Here is a 19,380-nt window from a genome sequence, read left to right as displayed (position 1 = left end):
GTGCAGAGATTAGCGGAATTAGCAATATGTGGCGTCATGAAAACCACGCCATCCATGGCTTGGAACATCATGCTACATCTACTCAGCGGCCTGCTCCGCTTTAAGGCTCAAAGCGAGCTCACAATGGAGGACTGTCACACATGGACATTCAACCATCTTAGACTCCTACATGGATATACCCATTGACTGTGATTATCACTCCCCCATTCTTTGCTTCGAAAGGAATTTCCTAATGAAAATCCCTTCTAGACTGGAATGGCTTGAAGAAGACTCAACACCCAACACACCCGTTAAGATCTACACGGACGGATCTAAAATGGACACCGGTGTAGGATCAGGTTTATTTTGCGAAGAGCTTTCTATTAGTGAATCCTTTGAACTACTGAATCACTGTAGTGTTTTTCAATCGGAAATAAACGCTATTCATGAAGCCTTAAAATGGTTAAAGATAACAGAATATCATCAACGGATATCTGCATTCTATCGGACAGCCAAGCTGCCCTACGAGCTCTGGATGCATTCCCAACAACATCAAGGAGTGTCTTACGTTGTCGCCAATCTCTAAATGAGATGGCCAAACAATATCGTATAATCTTATGCTGGGCTCCAGGCCACAGATGTATACCAAGGAACTGTAGGGCAGACCAACTTACAAGAGAAGGTACCTGTATCCCAGACATAAGTAATTTTATGGAGATACCTCTCGCAACTTGTAAGGTTCTCATTAAGGACGCTCTAATCAGTTCTGCAAATCAAAGATGGATTAGAGCTAACACCTGTGAAATTGCTAGGCAAACATGGCCAAGGCTAAACTTACGTCTGTCCAAGAGTATTATAAAACTGAGTAGACTTCAAATCAGGACCTTAGTAGGGGCCCTCACAGGACATTGTCTCATAGGAAATCATGCAAGGAGATTAGGCGCTTACACGCATGATTTCTGTCGTAGCTGCAGAAATGAGGAGGAGGTGGAAACAATTCAACACCTTTTTTGCACATGCCCAGCGCTAGCCACAAGCAGGAACCGATTTTTAAAATCCTACTTCTTAATGAATATAGATAATCTATACACTTGAGGTATCTACGACCTTTTACGTTTTGTCAAACGCTCAGGATGGTTCAATATGGAGAGGGAAATGTAGCTCAGTCTAAGCGGCATCTATGAACGATGCGGCTGCCAAGCCCAACCTAACCTAACCTAAGGGAACATAGAAATACACAAGTAAATCCCTTGCAAAATGCCGTCGGCATTCGTCAATTTGATTTCATACAGAAACCCAAAACTGAGCAGAGCTAATGTACTTGTACATAATTCACTGTAATTAGCTCTGTTAAGAAGTTCCTCGCTGTCGAGTTGAGCGAGGTGAAAAACTCTTCGCAGTTTCACCTCATTTTTGACAATTCACACTATTCGTAGCTCGTGACACTTCTCTATACATTAACGTTCTCTGCTTCTTCTTCACAGACAAGTAATTCCCCTTCCTTTCGAATTCGTGTATTCTATCATTCTTTAAATTCACCATAACTTTTTGAAGTCCATTAAAGTAGACTCCCGGCGGAGATTCACCACCCACGAACCAATTGATGTCGAAACTGTCTGATACCTGCAACTACTTTCTTTATATGTGCTTTGTTACAATACAAGTTCAAAAATTAATTTAACTATACATTAATGATACTGTATATGAGGTATGAGAGATCTAAGAACACGTTAAAATAGCGACGGTTTGAAAACAAAATTGAATATTTAGGTAAGGCTAAAATCAAGTAAGATAAAATAAAAGAAACGGGCTTCGGCTCTCAGCGAATTTGACAGAATCAACTGATGGGCTGACGTAACAGAGGATGTTACAACTAATTGGACGAGCGTGTGAATACATATGAAATGATTGTGAAGAATTCAACTGGCAATAAGTTCGTGTTAGCTACACGAAAAAGAAATCAACAAAGTCATCACAAAGATTGCTTAGTTATTTGAACAACGACTGTTTGGACGAGTGTGTGAATACATGTGAAATGATCGTGCAGGATTCGGCTGCGAATCTCCAGTGACATGGTAGCCGAAGTTCCCATTAAAATTTTGTTTTTCATTATATTTATTGGCCAAACCTTGTAAATCTATCATTGTGTTACCGTAATATACTCAACCCAGCCGCTGTATGTTATTAACCATGGTGTATAACGATTTAAATACAACCCTGACTTAGCTCCATCTGCAGTGCTTCTATATCTTTCTAGAACAAAAATGTCCTATGGGAAATTTCCACAATCATTCAGCAATATAAATGAAAGGTGAAAAGTAATATTTAGTACTCAAGAAAACACGCTAAAGAGAAGAAATAATTGGGTAGATTTATTTTTTGCGATTGATCACATCCACTTTTAAGAAGTGAAAATCTTTTTTATGAAAAAGGTATTTCAAATAACGATATTAGAACATCGGCAAATTAGTTAGGCTGGAAGAATTGTGAAAATGTAAAAAAAATTGCCAGCTGGAGAATATAAAGTTAAAATAAGCAAATGTGAAAAGAAGATACATACCAATTACATGGTTGAAGAAACTAGTAAAATAATACAACTTGTTTCTATATATTTTTAATTAAAGAAACTGTGAAAATTAATTGTTTATCGCAGTGTGAAATGTGTTTATAGAAAAACATTTAGGAAAATTTCAGAAAAGTGATTGCAAAATAAAATTTAATACTTTTTTATTAGTTGGCTTGAGTTGTCTCATATGGTAAGAAATGATTTGGGGAGTGGGGAAGAATATCGGTCCGGCGCAAGCTTCACATTTTTCTATCCACATGTTCGGTTTGGGGCGAGATTTTAGTTAGTGTGAATTGAATCGCGTGGTGGTAGATGATAAATAGGTTTGTCAAAAGTTGACTTGAAACTTCTGGAAAGAAATAAAATCGTAAATATTTTCAATCACTTTTCCTAATTTTCCTGGATGACTACTGACATTTGATTTATGTTGAAAACGTAAAAAAATTCAACAAAAATTTCCTAGTGTTGAAATTTGTTTTTTTTATTGTCAAAAAATTGTAGTATTTGTGACTCATTTTGCGGAAAGGAAAACTACTAGCAGTAATCTTTAAGAAAACCTGGAACAGCGGTTGAAACTCTGATCGTCGGTACTGACGCTAGAATAGAAGTCACTAACAAGTATTTAACTGCGGCATTTGTGAAAATTAAGGCACTGGAAAAATGTCTGTGATTGGAATTGATTTTGGTAATGAGTCTTGCTACGTTGCTGCCGCCAAGGCCGGTGGTATTGAAACGCTCGCAAATGACTATAGTTTGCGTGCAACACCGTAAGTATTACTTCATTAACTTTTTTTAAAATTTGTCATAGTTATTATCGAGGGAAAAAATAGTGCATGTTGCCATTGCCATTGATTCAATTTGAGGTTAGGTTGGTTTTCTTATCGCTGTTTTTTTGTCTTTGCGAATAGCGTAGAATATAAGAACGAATTAATGGTCGTGTGCAAATATCCCAAATGTTACATCTATAAAAACTTCGATATATGTGATTATTTCGTAGTAATCGTTTTTACTATGAATGTATATTTAAATATATTTTATACACATGCACATAATCAAGAAACGATAATTTTGAAGAAGATTCTTATTATAAAGAAGTAAAAACGCACTCAGAAGTTTACCACCGTTATTTCATAGCGTTTTCAATGTCGACGGTCGAATGTGCGTGTCGGGGATTGATGCCGAATATTTATTTTTACTTTATAAAGTTCTTCATAAGTTAATAACGTTATTATATAAACTTATAATACAACACAGCGGTGGCGTCTTACGCCAAATATCTTGTTCCGTTACAGCAATCCACTTTACGCAAAAGGGCCGCATTATGATACTTGAGGTTCGACCAAAGGTAACCTGTTTTTTGGTCGTCGGTTGAAAGGGGGGAATAGTTATTATAATGCCGCACGCTCTGAAAAAAGGAGGATGTTAAGGAGAGGTAGAGGAGTTTATCTCCATCCTAAAATTGAAAAACGCACTCTCCGTTTAGTTTTTAATTAATTTGATGTTAAAATTTTGTAATGTGGAGAAAAGTTAGTGCGGCCAGACATTATTTGGCCTATTGCCTCTGCTATAAAATTTTCGTTTTCTTTTCTCAGTGCATTCACAGGGTATCGCCTTTTTTCTTCAGACATTTGTACTGGAACCAGGCGAATGTGTGGCATTTTCTACCCTTTACAAACAAGGGGTTGGCGGGCGTTGGTCAATTGTTTTTTGTTTGTTTGAATATACAAGTTCGTCAAAATAGTTGTACAAAAATTTTGTTATAAAAAAGGGAACTAAATCGGTATTTTTCATTATATTTAATATATAATTTGTGGTTGTATATGTTCTATCATTCCATGTAACAGCAAAATGATGAGAACAATTTTTTCTAATAGCGGTCGCCCCTCGGCAGGCAACGGCAAACCTCCGAGTGTTTTTACGAAATAAATACTTAAGCATACCTCGTATACAGGCCCGATGTGAAGGGGGGGAATCGGGGACTTTTTACCCCGGGCCCGGAGTTCTCAGAGGGGCCCGGACTCGAGATTATACGTATTTATATGAATTAGACATAATTGGAAAGGGCCCGCATTCGCAATTTTCCCCCGGGGCCCGGATATGCTCTCTACTTCCCTGCTCGTATACCTATGCATATGGATTACGCATTAAATATAAATTTGTACATATGTATGTATCTGTTAACATAGTATGCTATAAGTGTTTATAAACTAGGGGCGTTAAATGAATTTTTTATATTAGATGAAAAGCAATGCAAACGAAATTGAATTAATTTCCCTTAACCGTATATTATTATAAACTCAAACTGTTAAAACAACAACATAAACTCAAACTGAAATCGGCGTTGTCTTTGCGATGTTGCTAACAATGGCCGTGAAGCCATGTTTTCGCCAATCGTTATGAGCTTTTTCAGGTGAACACTAATTTATCGCTGGATGTTAGCAGCACTCTCCCTGGGATGACAATATAATGATCATCCCATCAATCTGGCTAGTAGTATTTCGCACTTGATTTCTCCTGGTAACGTTTTCTAGATCTAGAGTGCAATTTTTTCCTTTCGATATTATTGAATCGTGTTAACTAAAGTAAAGCGTTGCAGGAATACTCCAAATTTTTTATTTTTTTACTTATTCACCAGTTGCAATATAAAACAGGAAACAATTCACAGATTTTGGACGAATCGTTCTTAAGTATATTTCTTACAAAAATATCAATGCTCCTATATAACGCAAAAAATCATTGCCAGCTCTTCAAGAGAAATAGATAAACGAACGCATCATCAAGTGCAAAAGGTACCGTGAAGACATATATGGTTGCCAACGCATGGTTCTTAAGTTACGTTGTCAATGACTTTTAAATTACCTGCATGAGCTGAGCTGCGAAAGTGAATCTCTGATCAAACTAGAGCTTTTTGTAAAAATGGTTGACTAGAGGTCGCTCGATTGTCGGCATAAATTGACATTTAGACCCAGTCAAATCACATCGCAACCTAGCAGCAACGATTCAATTAATCGTGCATCCTAATACCATATTTGATAACTTATTGCTACTTGAATAGTGGTGTAAGTGTGCTTACGGCTTCGATTTGAAATATGTTATAATTTTTACAATTTCTCCAATATAGGAGATTTTCATGTTTAATGGTATGTCCGGAATGACATGACGCCAAATTGTTTGTAGCAAACTATAAACTAATACACATTTTCGTGTGCGCCAGCAATCTTTGTCGTATTGGTATTTATATTAGATTCTTATTGGTTTTTGTACTAATATTCCTATACGTCGTTGTTGTTGTTGTTGTAGCAGTACCTTTGCTCTGCCAGTGTAGCGTAATCACAGTTCGTCTTCGTCTCGCTCATCTAACGGTAGGCCCAGGAAACTAGCTGTTTCGACGGGATGGGTCCAGAGGGAGAGGGGTGTTAGATGAGTGGATTTAATGGGGCATGTGAAAAGGTGGTTAGTGTCGAGCAGGGTGCCTTCACATGCTGGACATATGTTTAGTATGTCGGGGTCGATTCTGGATAAGTAGGAGTTAAACCTGCTACAATATCCAGAACGTAATTGTACCAAGGTTACGCGGGACTCTCGGTTTTGCTCTGCCAATTGCTGTCCCCTACGTTCTTTTGGCAGGCTTGAATGCCAAATATCGTGATGCGCATTGAAGTCACCTACAAACAATCGGTTTTCACCTCTGATGAGGGCACCTATATCAGGGTGATATCCTGCCGGGCAGCAGGTGACAGGGGGTATGTAAACATTATATATTTCGAGCTCGGAATTGCCTGACCGGACAGCTATCCCTTGACACTCTAAGGTGCTGCCCCTGCGGTCGATGCCTCCATCAATGAGACTATACTACACTGTGTGATGGACTATAAACGTTAGGCCACCACCATTGTCTCGCTCGCGATCGTGTCTGTGCACGTTATAGCCATCCCTGGTGATCAGAGAGGACCCAGCGTGCAGCTTGGTTTCCTGGACTTCAGCTATTGTGATACTGTGTCGGCTCATGAACTCAACTATCTCGTCGACCTTGCTCGTGAGTCCGTTGCAGTTGAATTGAAGAAGCCTGAAGCTTCTTGGTAAGGTCGTAGGAACTCGGCGGGTAGGGGACGCGTGATGGCGGCCTGATGATGGTTGGTGGCCGCGCCACGGGGGGCGGTTGCGGGTGCAGAGCTCTGCAGCAGAGGGCAACGAAGTCACGTGTCCACTCACGGGTGGTGTGCAGGCCAGAGCACCTCCGAAAGTGGCACCAGCCATTGCAAGAATTGCAAGAATTGACACACGGAGCAGACTGTACGGGGAATCAAGAGCTGCTGGTTTGTCCCCGCACTGGGATAGGAGCATGAGGGTTGTGAGTCATTGGGGGAGTTGTGTTGCGCCTGAGAGCTCCTTACCGTTGAGGTATTGTTGGTGGCGGCCATTTGAAGTGCCGGCACTGAGGACGGTAGCGCCGTTTGAGGCAGGGGCCGCCTGACGGCGGGAACAACACGTGACCACATATCTTGTGGACCACTCCCTATGAGTCTTAAGGCCTGAACAGGTCTTAAGATGGCACCACTTGTTGCACTTATTGCACCTAACCGAGGTGGAGTTCGGGTGGAGCCGTGCGCCAGCCCTGAAGAGAAGTATTCGGTGCAAACGTGCTGCAAGGGATTGCTTCTGTGACGAGAGATTGGGTGTGGGATACGGTACACTAGACAGGGCTAGTTTACTGGGGCGGCAGCCCTTGGTCGGGAAAAACCCGAGTCATTTCGGTAACGTAGAACCGGCTGCCATGGGAATGAGATATTCGTATGAGCCATGGAATGAAAGCTATTCGTATTAGCTTTCGCATTGGTTTCCGCGCTCGACTTGCTCCTCTCTGTATACAAAACAAATGGCGTCAAGGCTTAACATTGTTGCACCAACGGAATTTCAAAAACTAAATCATAATTTTTTTAAGTTACAAACATCTATTAGTCCTAAATCGAGGTTTAAAAATACTGCATACATTCTAGAGTTCATAGGTTCTCTAGAGTTCTAGACTTCAATAGAATTTACTGGCGAAATGCCCCACAACTATGAAATGCTAGTAACTGTCCATCTATAGTACTGTAATATAGGGTTTTTCAATAAGGGCGGGTAGATGTTGAAATGGAATAACATGGCGTTTACTGTGTGGCACGTAGCGCCGTCCTGCTGGAACCACATGTCGTCTAGGTCCATATGGCTTAATATGGGTCATAAGAAATTGGAAGGGCCACCACGTCTACCGAAAAATGGGCGCAATGCGCGCAACGTTTGCGTTAATGAAAACTCATTTTGATAATAAAGTTTTATCATTTGAACGTGCTGTTTAATCGTGTAACTTGCCATGATGATTTGGCATAAACAACTGAATAATAAACAAAAGATTTGACAGATGTCACCAAAACAAAATAGCTGCCACAGGGCGCCAAAATAGACCCGCGCCAATTGAAAACCCCTTTAGAATAATTAGGATTGTAATGTTAGAAGAAGTTGCATTTTTCTGAAATATTAAATTAAAGTTATGTTTTTTTATTAAAACTAATGGTATCATTTCTATACACAAAGCTCGATTAACGGTTAAATTGGCTCCAGCAAGGGTATATTTTTAACCAAGTCGATTCAGTGATCGGACCGTCGTAGACCAAAAGAAATACATGTATATGTTTGATATGCGCTATGTTGTGTTCCACACTTTTTGGTGTGAGATACGGTTATTCGTACACGTATCGCTTATACATACACGCAAATATCCATAACTTTTTGCTTATGCTTTAACTGACTTTCATACATAAAAAATATTTCTAGTTGACTGACGAATACAATGGCCAAGATGACTTGGTACGTTTAAGGCAACGTTTATTGCAATGCATTCAATGATTCATTTTGTTTTAGCTTTTGACCTTATTCGTATAACCATACAAATTTGACAAGAACAGTAGAGAACGAGTTGGTGTCATAGATTCTAGGGTTTCGCTGAAATCTCTAACTAAAGCCAAATTATGAAGCTGTATTTGATCGATCACTGCACCAATTTACCTCTTGGGAGGAGCAATCGTTGCAGAATGATATGCGTAACATTTATCTTTCGTGGCACTCCACAAATAATAATCTGAATTCTAATCACAAATTGGTCGGAAGGAGCTTCTCTACCGAATTTAGGACATAACTTTTTTGCGCGTAAAATTTTAATATCTTCCCACGTTACTCAAGTGTAAACTGACCATTTCGTAATCGGCAGATGTTAACCTAACTTTTTATTTTAATACCAATGTATTTTAATCGACACATTAAAAACAATCGGTTTCTCAGGTTTCAAACGTTAGAGGGTCCACCATTTATATGTATGGATATTTATTATATAAAACCAACGGCTACATTGGCGAGGAGAATTTAATATGGCAAGAAAGGGACGATAGTTTATCTATTAAATCGATGAGATTGAGCTAAAGCGTTGATTGCTTTCATATCTTAAGATTGAACTGCTACTTAAAATTACTTTGTTTTTTAGTTCTTTTGTGGCTTTTGATGGGAGGAAGCGTATCATAGGCGTAGCTGCCAAAAATCAACAGGTCACTAATATGAAAAATACAGTGAGTGGTTTCAAGCGTTTATTGGGACGTAAATTCAACGATCCACACGTGCAACGTGAACTTAGCAGCATTCCAACGAAAGTTGATCAACGACCAGATGGCAGCATTGGCTATAAAGTTAACTATTTGGATCAGGAGCAGTACTTTTCTCCCGAACAACTGACAGCAATGCTCTTCACGAAACTGAAGGAAACGTCGACAACTGCTTTGCAAGCACAGGTTTGCTCTAATTCCTTAGCAATCCAAAATATTATGAATAACTAGTGTCTTTATAAATGAATTCTAGGTTAATGATTGTGTAATCGCTTGTCCAGCATACTTCACCAATTCAGAGCGCAAAGCATTATTGGACGCTGCTCAAATTGCAGGTCTGAACGTATTGCGTCTCATGAACGAAACTACAGCAACTGCGCTATCATATGGTTTTTATAAGCAAGACTTGCCAGACGATAGCAAACCACGTAATGTCGTGTTTGTTGATTGTGGAAATTCGTGTTTGCAAGTTAGTGTATGCTCTTTTACGAAAGGTAAATTGAAGATGATTGCAAGTGCTTGGGATCAGATTGGTGGACGCGACTTTGATAGTGTTTTGGCGGATCACTTCGCTAAAGAATTTAATGACCGTTATAAACTGAATGCCAAGACTAACCCTCGTGCTTATTTACGTTTGCTTACTGAAATTGAGAAATTAAAAAAGCAAATGTCAGCGAACAGTACTAAGCTGCCCATCAACATAGAATGTTTTATGGATGATGTTGATGTTTCTTCATCAATGCAACGTACTCAGATGGAGGAACTCTGTGCGCATCTATTTAAACGCGTAGAGGTGACATTTATTAAGTTATTACAAGATTCCAAATTATCGTTGGATGATATACACTCCGTGGAAGTTGTCGGTGGTTCTACTCGTATTCCGGCGATAAAACAGCTAATTGAGCAGGTAAAATAGTTAAAAAAAAATACAATAATTTTGAGAAAATACTTAATGCTTGAATATGCTTTGATTAATAGGTCTTTGGCAAGCCGGCTAGTACCACTTTGAATCAGGATGAGTCGGTTTCGCGCGGTGCAGCACTGCAATGTGCAATAATGTCGCCAGCTGTTCGCGTACGTGAATTCGGTGTATCCGATATTCAAAATTATGCCGTGAAAGTGAGTTGGGATGGTGAGGGTTGCCAACCTGGCGGTGAAATCGAAGTATTCCCCGCTTTTCATTCTGCTCCCTTTAGCCGCTTGCTTACTCTGAATCGAAAAGAACCATTCGCAATGACTGTGCAATATGCACAACCGATACCGTTCCCGGACCCAGTTATAGGCAAATGGTTTATAAATGATGTTAAACCAAATGAACGCGGCGAACATCAAGAAGTTAAAGTGAAAGTTCGCATCAATCACCACGGTATTGTATTGATTTCTAGTGCATCTCTTGTTGACAAGAAAGAAGAAGATGCCTCTAATACCACGAGCAATGCCGGCGAGCAAAGCGCTGCACCCGGTAGTGAAGAAAAGGCTAATACTGGTGATCAACAGCATCAGCAAGCTGGCAATAGCGGTGAGCCGATGGATGTACAGCAAGAGGTAGGTCCATATTTTGCTTTTATAAACTTCATCCCTTTTTACCCAATTTGTTTTTACACTTTTGCATTGTGTTCGCTTATGTAAAGTAAATTTATTAGTTTTCATTATTTAAAACATATTTCTCATTTTCCGGGGTTTTTTTTCGCAATGTATCTATTTTTCAAAGCTTGCAGAAGATCCCGTTCTAAAAAGCATACTTTAATAGTGTTTATTTATTTATTTATTTATTTAGCTACATTTGTATATACAATTTCTTCTAATATTCAAAGTGAATTGTTCAACAGGGAAATATTTTATTATATAATGCCTTCACATCTTTACTTAGTTTTATTGCTGAGGCAAAGTGAAAAATTTTATTCATATTAAGTTTAGATATAAGAAAAGAGAAATAAATTGCAGAAAAAAGACTGACGACATGGGCAGATTCATAGTCAGTTCAAGATTGTTCAACTAATAAAAAATAGTAGTTCTACAAGTGGTGTATCAAAATTGTTCTTAGATATGAACAAATGCATATTTAAACTGAACGGCAAATAGTTTTTGCAAGTTTTCTTTCGAATGGCAAAAGTGCACTTGGAGGACTGTTCCAAATATTGATAAAGTGTGCGTCCGTCAAGAGTGAACATAATTTGTAAATCAATGAAATAGGACAGCAATTACGGCCACTGCTTGGTGGAATTTGTTCTCTGTTCCATATAACCAGGAAGTACATTTCACAAGTTTCTGCACCTATTTTTCGATAGTTGGGAACTATTTAGTGTTTATTCGCCAAATTCAATTGTTTTATTGGCACAACGTATGATTCTTCGGACAGGCAATTTTTGTTTCTCATTATTTTTTTAACATCGCAAATTTTTTAATTAAAATTTTATTAAAATTTAAAACTCACAATAACTTATATTTGTTGAATTTGAAAAACCCTATCGTCACTCCATCGCGACTCAAACAAGTCACTTTATGACGGTTCATACGGACTTATTTTTGTTAGCTTTAGAGACAGATTTTGATGCGGTTTGAGTACCAAAGTGGTTCGCAAGTAGTACTAGTTGCAATCTAGTTTCCGATTTAAATGGACTCGGATTGCACTGTTAATATCTGTAAAAAAAAGGAAAAAATATTAACTCAAAAATAAAGAACCTGTATTTAAGTGGAAAACCACTATGTTAGAAAAATCATTCTGTATCTATCGCCGTTGGGCGCATGCTTTCTAATACTAATATGTTTATACTGTTGTTAGTGTAATAGGACTATGAATAAGTTCCTTGCGGTTTTACAACAGATGGCGTAACTTGATTATTATTCCATCGATCCACATTTCCAAACATTCATTGGAGAGCTACTGTCGTAAGGCACAAACGTCAGTATAAGTTTTTTATTTGAAGCGTAAACAACAATATTTTTACCACACTTGAAAATGTCGAATTTCGTGCCAAATAATGTGTTTTTGCGGGGAATTTTTTAATATGAAGAAAAAAGCAGCCGAAAGTCATCGTATCTTGGTGGAAGTTTATGGTGAGCATGCTCTAGCTGAGCGAACGTGCCAGAAGTGGTTTGCACGCTTTAAAAGTGGTGATTTTGGCTGGGAGGACGAAGAACGCGAGGGTGCGCCGCCAAAGTTCATGGATACCGAATTGGAGGAATTGCTCGATCAAGATCCGGCTCATACGCAAGAAGAGGTTGCAAAAACTTTGGGAGTTGATCAATCAACCATTTCCAAACGTTTAAAAGCCATGGGAATGATCCGAAAGGTAGGCCATTGGGTGCCGTATGAATTGAAGCCAAGAGACGTTGAACGCCGTTTTATGGCATGCGAACAACTGCTTCAACGGCACAAAAGAAAGGGTTTTTTGCATCGAATTGTGACTGGCGATGAAAAGTGGGTCCATTACGACAATCCAAAACGTCGGGCAACGTATGGATACCCTGGCCATGCTTCAACATCGACGTCGGCGCAGAATATTCATGGCCTGAAGGTTATGCTGTGTATCTGGTGGGACCAGCTGGGTGTTGTGTATTATGAGCTACTGAAACCGAATGAAACGATTACGGGGGATGTCTACCGACGACAATTGATGCGTTTGAGCCGAGCACTGCGAGAAAAACGGCCGCAATACGCCGATAGACACGACAAAGTTATTTTGCAACATGACAATGCTCGGCCACATGTTGCACAAGTGGTCAAAACATACTTAGAAACGCTCAAATGGGATGTCCTACCCCACCCGCCGTATAGTCCAGACCTTGCGCCATCCGATTACTATCTCTTCCGATCGATGCAACATGGCCTGGCTGACCAGCACTTCCGTAATTACGATGAAGTCAAAAAATGGATCGATTCGTGGATTGCGGCAAAACCGACCGAATTTTTCACAAAGGGAATCCGTGAATTGCCAGAAAGATGGGAAAAAGTAGTAGCAAGCGATGGACAATACTTTGAATATTAAATTTGTAACCATTTTACGTCAATAAAGTTTCAAATTTCGAAAAAAAACCGCACGAACTTAACCATAGTCCTATAACAGCATGAACATTCCACATAGATGGATAAGTCGGGGTCGTTCCGGTAACGTAGAACCGACTATTGTGGTAATAATAGTGTTGATACCGTCGGAACCAATAGCTCTGGAAGCTTTTGCCTTACTGATGGTCACCTCAAACGCAACCGATGAATGCAATATAAATTGTCAGCTGAAGAGGTTCGCGCATCGCTTCGGGTTCCACGAAACAATCTACGAATGTGATTGCCACTGTTTTGTGTTTCGTCTTCGTATTGTGCTTCATCGGATTATACAGGGACCTTAGGATGGACCAGAGCTTACTCACATCAGAGGTGAAGTTACAGGTCTTCAGATGGTCAACTCATTTGGTCCGGTAATGTTGATTTACCAGTAGTCGAATCTCCAAATCGAGATCCTTGAAGAAAGTGGCGCATTGCGTGAAGAAGGAGGTATAAAGGCTGAGGGCGTCTGATGGCGAGTGTAGCATGTTGCCACAAAGCCTTAAGGTCTTAAGATGGTACCACTCACTGCATCTAACCGAAGTTGAAATAGACTTCGGTTCCAGGGAGCAATCTTGCTGCATAGACTTACTGACAATATACGATGTACCTTGCAAAGTTCGTCAAATAAATTCTTATAAGAGATTTGTCGATTTATTAATTAATTAGCTTGAAAAAAGGGAAATTTTATGAACTTTCTTAAATACTCGCTGTAGTTTAAAAAAATAATACATTCTTTAACATACTTTAATTGAGTTGTATCTAATAGTGATGCCATATATATATTAGGTGCGCAACTAAGTTTACGCTGTTTTTTTTTTATGAAAATACAATTTTATTCTGAATGGTTACAAATGAATTCTTGAAAGTATTGCCCATAGCTGGCTACTACTTTTTCCCATCTTTCTGGTAGATCTCGTATACCGTCGCGGTAAAACTGTTCCTCTTTTGAGGATATCCACGAATCAAGCCATTTTTTGATGTCTTCATATGAATGGAACTGCTGGTGCGCAATATCTGGAGAATATGGCGGGTGGGGTAGGAATTCCTATTTCAGTGTTTCCAGGTAGGTTTTAACGGGTTTGGCAACGTGAGGTCGAGCGTTGTCATGCTGTACAATCACTTTTTCATGCCTCTCCGCGTATTACGGCCGCTTCTCGCGCAGTGCTCGGCTCAATTAATTGCATCAATTAAAGTCGATACCGATCCCCAGTGATGATACATAGCATAACCTTCGTAGCGTGAATATTCGGCCGAGGCGACGACGTGGAAGCATGACCGGACAGCCTCCATGACTTTCTTTTCTTTGGATTGCTGTAATGAATCCATTTTTCATCACCCGTCACTATGCGATTAAGAAACCCCTTCCTTTTTTGCCGCTGGAGCAGTTGTTCACAGGCGAAAAACGACATTCAACATCCCTTGGTTTTAACTCATAAGGAACCCAAGCCCCCTGTTTCGGAATCATTCCCAAAGCATGCAACCGCTTGGAAATTGATGGGCAAGCTCTTCTTGCGTTTGACACGGATCCTCATTGAGCAATGCCTCCAATTCAGCGTGTTCGAAGGTTTTTGGCCTTCCTTCACGCGGACGGTCGTCAACATTAAAATCACCGTCTTTGAAGCGACGGAACCAATCTCGGCACGTCGTTTCACTTAAAGCAGTATCTCCATAAACTTCTTGCAGCTCTCGATGCGCTTCAGCCGCCGTTTTTTTCGAATGAAAGAGGAGAATCAACACTTCCCGCAAATGACGATTATTCGGCACAAAATCAGACATTTTCACAAAACCAACAGTATATGATACCAAAACAAAATCACTAATGTATCGAAGCTGTTTGTTTACCATATGTCCAAGCTTGGTTTATGACGTTTAGGTTATGTTAGAATCGACTAGCACACACTGCTGGCGGCATCTACTGACAAACAGCAAGAACTTAGTTGCTCACCTAATATGTTATATATGTATGTATTTAGCTCATATAATATAATTATTTTTTGGCAATATATTAAATATTTCGTTATTCTGTTCTGAAATATGGTCGCGAAGAAAGAGCCATTTGTATAATTAACCTTTGACTAGCTAACATATCTGGTTTTATAGGGCCTACTTATAAATTTATGCAAAGTATAAGATTGTTTAAGTAGATAGACTACATAACCATTCAAAAATTGGTATTCCCCCCTTTTGTTTTCCAGCTATTCTTTATAATTAAACTATTGCAGGTTTTTAATGTTCATTTATATCTATTAGTGCTTGCATGTTTGTATTGATTATATCTGCACATATGCGTTTTTGTTTTCCAGCTATTCTTTATAATTAAACTATTGCAGGTTTTTAATGTTCATTTATATCTATTAGTGCTTGCATGTTTGTATTGATTATATCTGCACATATGCGTTTCGATCATATGCATTTCCCCATCATGCATTTATCTTCATATATGTATTTAAAACTGTGGCAGCTGTCTTCTTGACACGCCTCTTTTTCTTACTGACTAAACTCATACTATTACTGTTCTCATATTCCTTACTATTAACTTCCTTTACGCTTAAGAAATTTTTGTCTGGTCCCCGAAATAATTATGCTAAAGTCTATTGAGTTGGTAATGTTATTACAACAGTATTACAATTGACTCATATGTTGTTTTATATAATTGCGTAGGCATGTTATGATAATGAAGATGATAATAATACATCAACAGCCTCATCACCTGGAGGACAAGGGTGGGCTCAGCGGGTCAAGGGCTGGTTTAGTTCGGTACGTTTTTTCTAGTAATAACAAAAATTAAATACTGAAATAAGGAAATAAAAACTCATGAGTCTCCTAAAAAAATAAGATATTATTGATTGAATTGATTTAATTAAAATTGTATCTAAATTCAGAAAAATCCTCATTGTTTTATTCAATGATTACAATAATAAGAATTTTTTGTACATTTGTCAAAATGAGAAAGAAGACCGCTCACAAGCCATGCCTACGCCCTGTGTGCTCCACCTTTATTAAATTTACATTTGACGTTATTAATATTTTTTAGTAAAATGAATGAAGACTTTACGATTTTAAGATTTAAATTTGGAGTCAATGATTTTCAACCAAAGCACCCACGTAGTACGATATTTATTAATAATAATCTTTAAAGAATGCTTACAATTTTCTTTTAGAAACTATCATAGATATATAAATGTTAATTCTAATTTTAAATAAAATAAAATACTTCTCTGTACTTATATGAACAAATTTCTGTTCTTTATATTTTCAAAACATTTATGTATTAGCAACAGTTAGCTCATTTGTGAAATGATTTCGTCTGTACGAATGTCATGGAATAATTTCTATAAGTTTATAACACTACTAGTACACATACTTCAATCAAAGTAGCTGCAGGGCTCTATTTATGACTTTGCATAAAATCGTAATCATTTGGAAATAACGATGTTTATATAGGCTGTTGCTGTTTGAGCTGTTTCCTTCCTTTGCTTTCATCTGCACATTATTGCCTTGATAGAGGGCGACTTTATTTAAAATACTGTAAAAGTAAATAAAATATATTAATTTGATTTTTGCAGGGTACTGAGAAGAAAAAGAAGGCCACTAAATTAATTGAGCTTCCAATGGAAGTGAAGACTCATGGTTTCTCAACGCTTGACTTGCAAAACTTGGTTCAACAAGAGGCTAAAATGATTGCAAACGATGCACGTGAGACCCAACGCGTTGACGCTAGAAATGCCCTCGAAGAATACGTGTACGATATGCGTAACAAGCTTCAGGTAAGCACAAATTGACTGTATCTAAATCGACTAGTTAGGTCTTTTAGGTTCAAACCACTTTTCATCATATTAAGCACGACAAAAAATTTATGAATATCAAGTAGTTTACTTTCGATATTGTTGTTGTTGTAGCAGTATAAACATTTCCCATACATATATGGTGGTATATGCTTGCCTTGCGGTATGAGGTCTTGCGTTGTCGTGGTGAAACAAAACTTTGCGTATATTCACTAAAGACGGTCGATTTTTGTTATCAGGTTTAATAACTGATGGGAATAATAATCATCAGTTATCGCCCAGAAGTTCATAATAAACAATACCGGCCATATCCCACCAAATAGGCAGGAGAGTCTTCTTGAGGTGAAGGTCATTTCTAGGGGTCGGTTCTGGTGTTTCATCTTTATCTAACCATCGGCGTTTGCGAACAGGATTATTGTAAAGGACCCATTTTTCATCACCAGTAACGATACGGTTCGAAAAACTTTTATTTTAAAGCCGTTGCAGCACCTGAGAACACACATTCACTCTCTGCTGAAGGTTGGCGACGGAAAGTCTATGCGGAACCCATTTTCCCAGCTTTGAAACCTTTTCCAACTGAACAAGGTGCCTGTGAACTGTTCCATGCGATGAATTTAACCTCTGAGCTATCATATCGAGTGTCAAATTTGGCTCAGCTTCCACGAGTTCAAGCAAGGCGTCGGAGTTAAAGACTAGCGCGCGGGGTATCCTCCACTTCGGAATTTTGAAAACCACTTTTGCGCAGCCCCTACACTCACGGAGAGGAACAGTGTTTATTTATGCAGCAGCAGTTGTTGCATTTTTACCACTTTTATAAAAAAAATTACAAAATATGCCTCTTATACGCGTTCGAAGATTCCATTTTATTTTTTAATAACACGTGCTTCTATCCGCGATTAAAATCACTTGTTGAATGCACAATATATCAAAGAAAATATAAATAGTTCCGTTATGTTCCGCGAATAATTTTTTGTATGCAAAAATCGTTCAAAAGTGAAATTAGGAGTAAAATACGCACGAACTTATGGACTGACCTGATACTCTAATATCAATTCCTGCACATATAATTTAAAAAATTTGAAAGAAATCAAGTAAATAAGTAATTTTTGTATTGGAATTTTTTTCAGGGTGGTCCACTTGAACGTTATGTCTTGGAAGCAGATCGTGAAGCAATATGCTCCCAACTTAATGATCTCGAAAATTGGTTGTACGAGGAAGGAGAAGATTGCGATCGCGAAACTTATGTTAACAAATTGAAGGGACTCCATACCCAAACTGATCCGATTAAAGAACGCGCCAACGATTACGAAAATGCACCAGCTGCTTTCGACGAATTGAATCATACCATTCAAGTAGCACGTGGTGCTATTAATGAATTTAAAAAAGGCGCCCCTAAGTATGATCATCTAACAGAGGCCGAATTCTTGAATATCTCTGAGGCAGTCGACAAAGCACAGAAATGGCTCGACAGTCATATGGGCAAATTTACACAGACACCGCGAATGCATGACAGCCCCGTAAAAGTAGCCGATATACGCCATGAAGTACAGACTTTGAATTCCTGCGTTAATTCGGTGATTAATCGTCCAAAACCAAAACCAGCTTCGAAACCAGCACCTGCGAAAGATGCCAATTCGACGGGTTCGGGGGAGCAGAACGGTGAAAATGCTGAAAAAGAAAATGATAAAGCGGGACATAATCCAATGGATGATGCTACTATGGACGTAGAGTAAAGAAAAAATATGTGCTACTATGGTGGGGGGTTTATAGGACGTACGCAAGTTCGGCCTGACCCATAAATTGGAAAACAAAACAACAACAAGGGGGTTTTTCCGTACACATACACACACATACGATTATGGGAGTTTGGGTGGACATGGAGATCAAAGTGGAAGTGAAAAATAAGAATTGGGAAGTTGTCTGCAACGGAGGGCGATGAAAGAAATCAACATAATCTCTGAAGTAAATCAGGAAATAAAATAACCAACAAAACACCATGCGGATTCTGTTGTTATTTACACGCAAATTCAATTGAAAACTATTTCAATATTTATAACAAAAGAAATTAATTATTTTTAATTTTTACTAATTGCTATGCAAACTATGCTAAAATAACAACAAAAAAATATTTGCAAATAAATCAATCCACTAAAGGATAAAATACCAAACAGATTATAATCGATGACATCTTTAAACATTGGTTCACAAAAATGCTTTCTAATTTATTATTTTGTCTAAAGGGGTGTTTAAATAACGTAGTAATGCTAATTTTACTAATTCTATTGAAAATTAAACATCATCATTATAACTGAAGTTATGTTGGTTTTGTTTTTGCGTACAATATGCTAAAATATTATCACTCAGCTCGAAAGA

At 38.4% G+C, this 19,380-nt stretch overlaps 1 protein-coding gene across 5 annotated transcripts; it reads left to right on the top strand.

Annotated features, from left to right (window-relative positions):
- Positions 1 to 2,290: 2,290 nt before the first annotated feature.
- Positions 2,291 to 19,179, top strand: LOC129241310 (heat shock 70 kDa protein 4). 5 transcript variants are annotated; one of them, XM_054877562.1, is made up of 8 exons: positions 2,291 to 2,411; positions 3,047 to 3,312; positions 9,063 to 9,363; positions 9,431 to 10,084; positions 10,156 to 10,722; positions 15,884 to 15,979; positions 16,789 to 16,989; positions 18,135 to 19,179. In XM_054877562.1, the coding sequence occupies exons 2-8, from the start codon at positions 3,206 to 3,208 to the stop codon at positions 18,738 to 18,740; spliced, it is 2,532 nt and encodes an 843-aa protein (XP_054733537.1). In that variant the 5' UTR covers positions 2,291 to 2,411; positions 3,047 to 3,205; the 3' UTR covers positions 18,741 to 19,179. The 5 variants fall into 5 exon arrangements, with proteins under 5 accessions (XP_054733537.1, XP_054733541.1, XP_054733540.1 ...); XM_054877565.1 differs by lacking the exon at positions 2,291 to 2,411 and adding an exon at positions 2,541 to 2,562; XM_054877563.1 differs by lacking the exon at positions 2,291 to 2,411 and adding an exon at positions 2,805 to 2,912.
- The last annotated feature ends 201 nt before the right edge of the window (positions 19,180 to 19,380 follow it).

This window comes from Anastrepha obliqua, chromosome 3 (genome assembly GCF_027943255.1).
Source record: "Anastrepha obliqua isolate idAnaObli1 chromosome 3, idAnaObli1_1.0, whole genome shotgun sequence".
Classification (NCBI taxonomy): Eukaryota; Metazoa; Arthropoda; class Insecta; order Diptera; family Tephritidae; genus Anastrepha; species Anastrepha obliqua.
The sequence above is the reverse complement of the archived record's forward strand: the minus strand, read 5'-3'. Positions and strand labels throughout refer to the sequence as shown.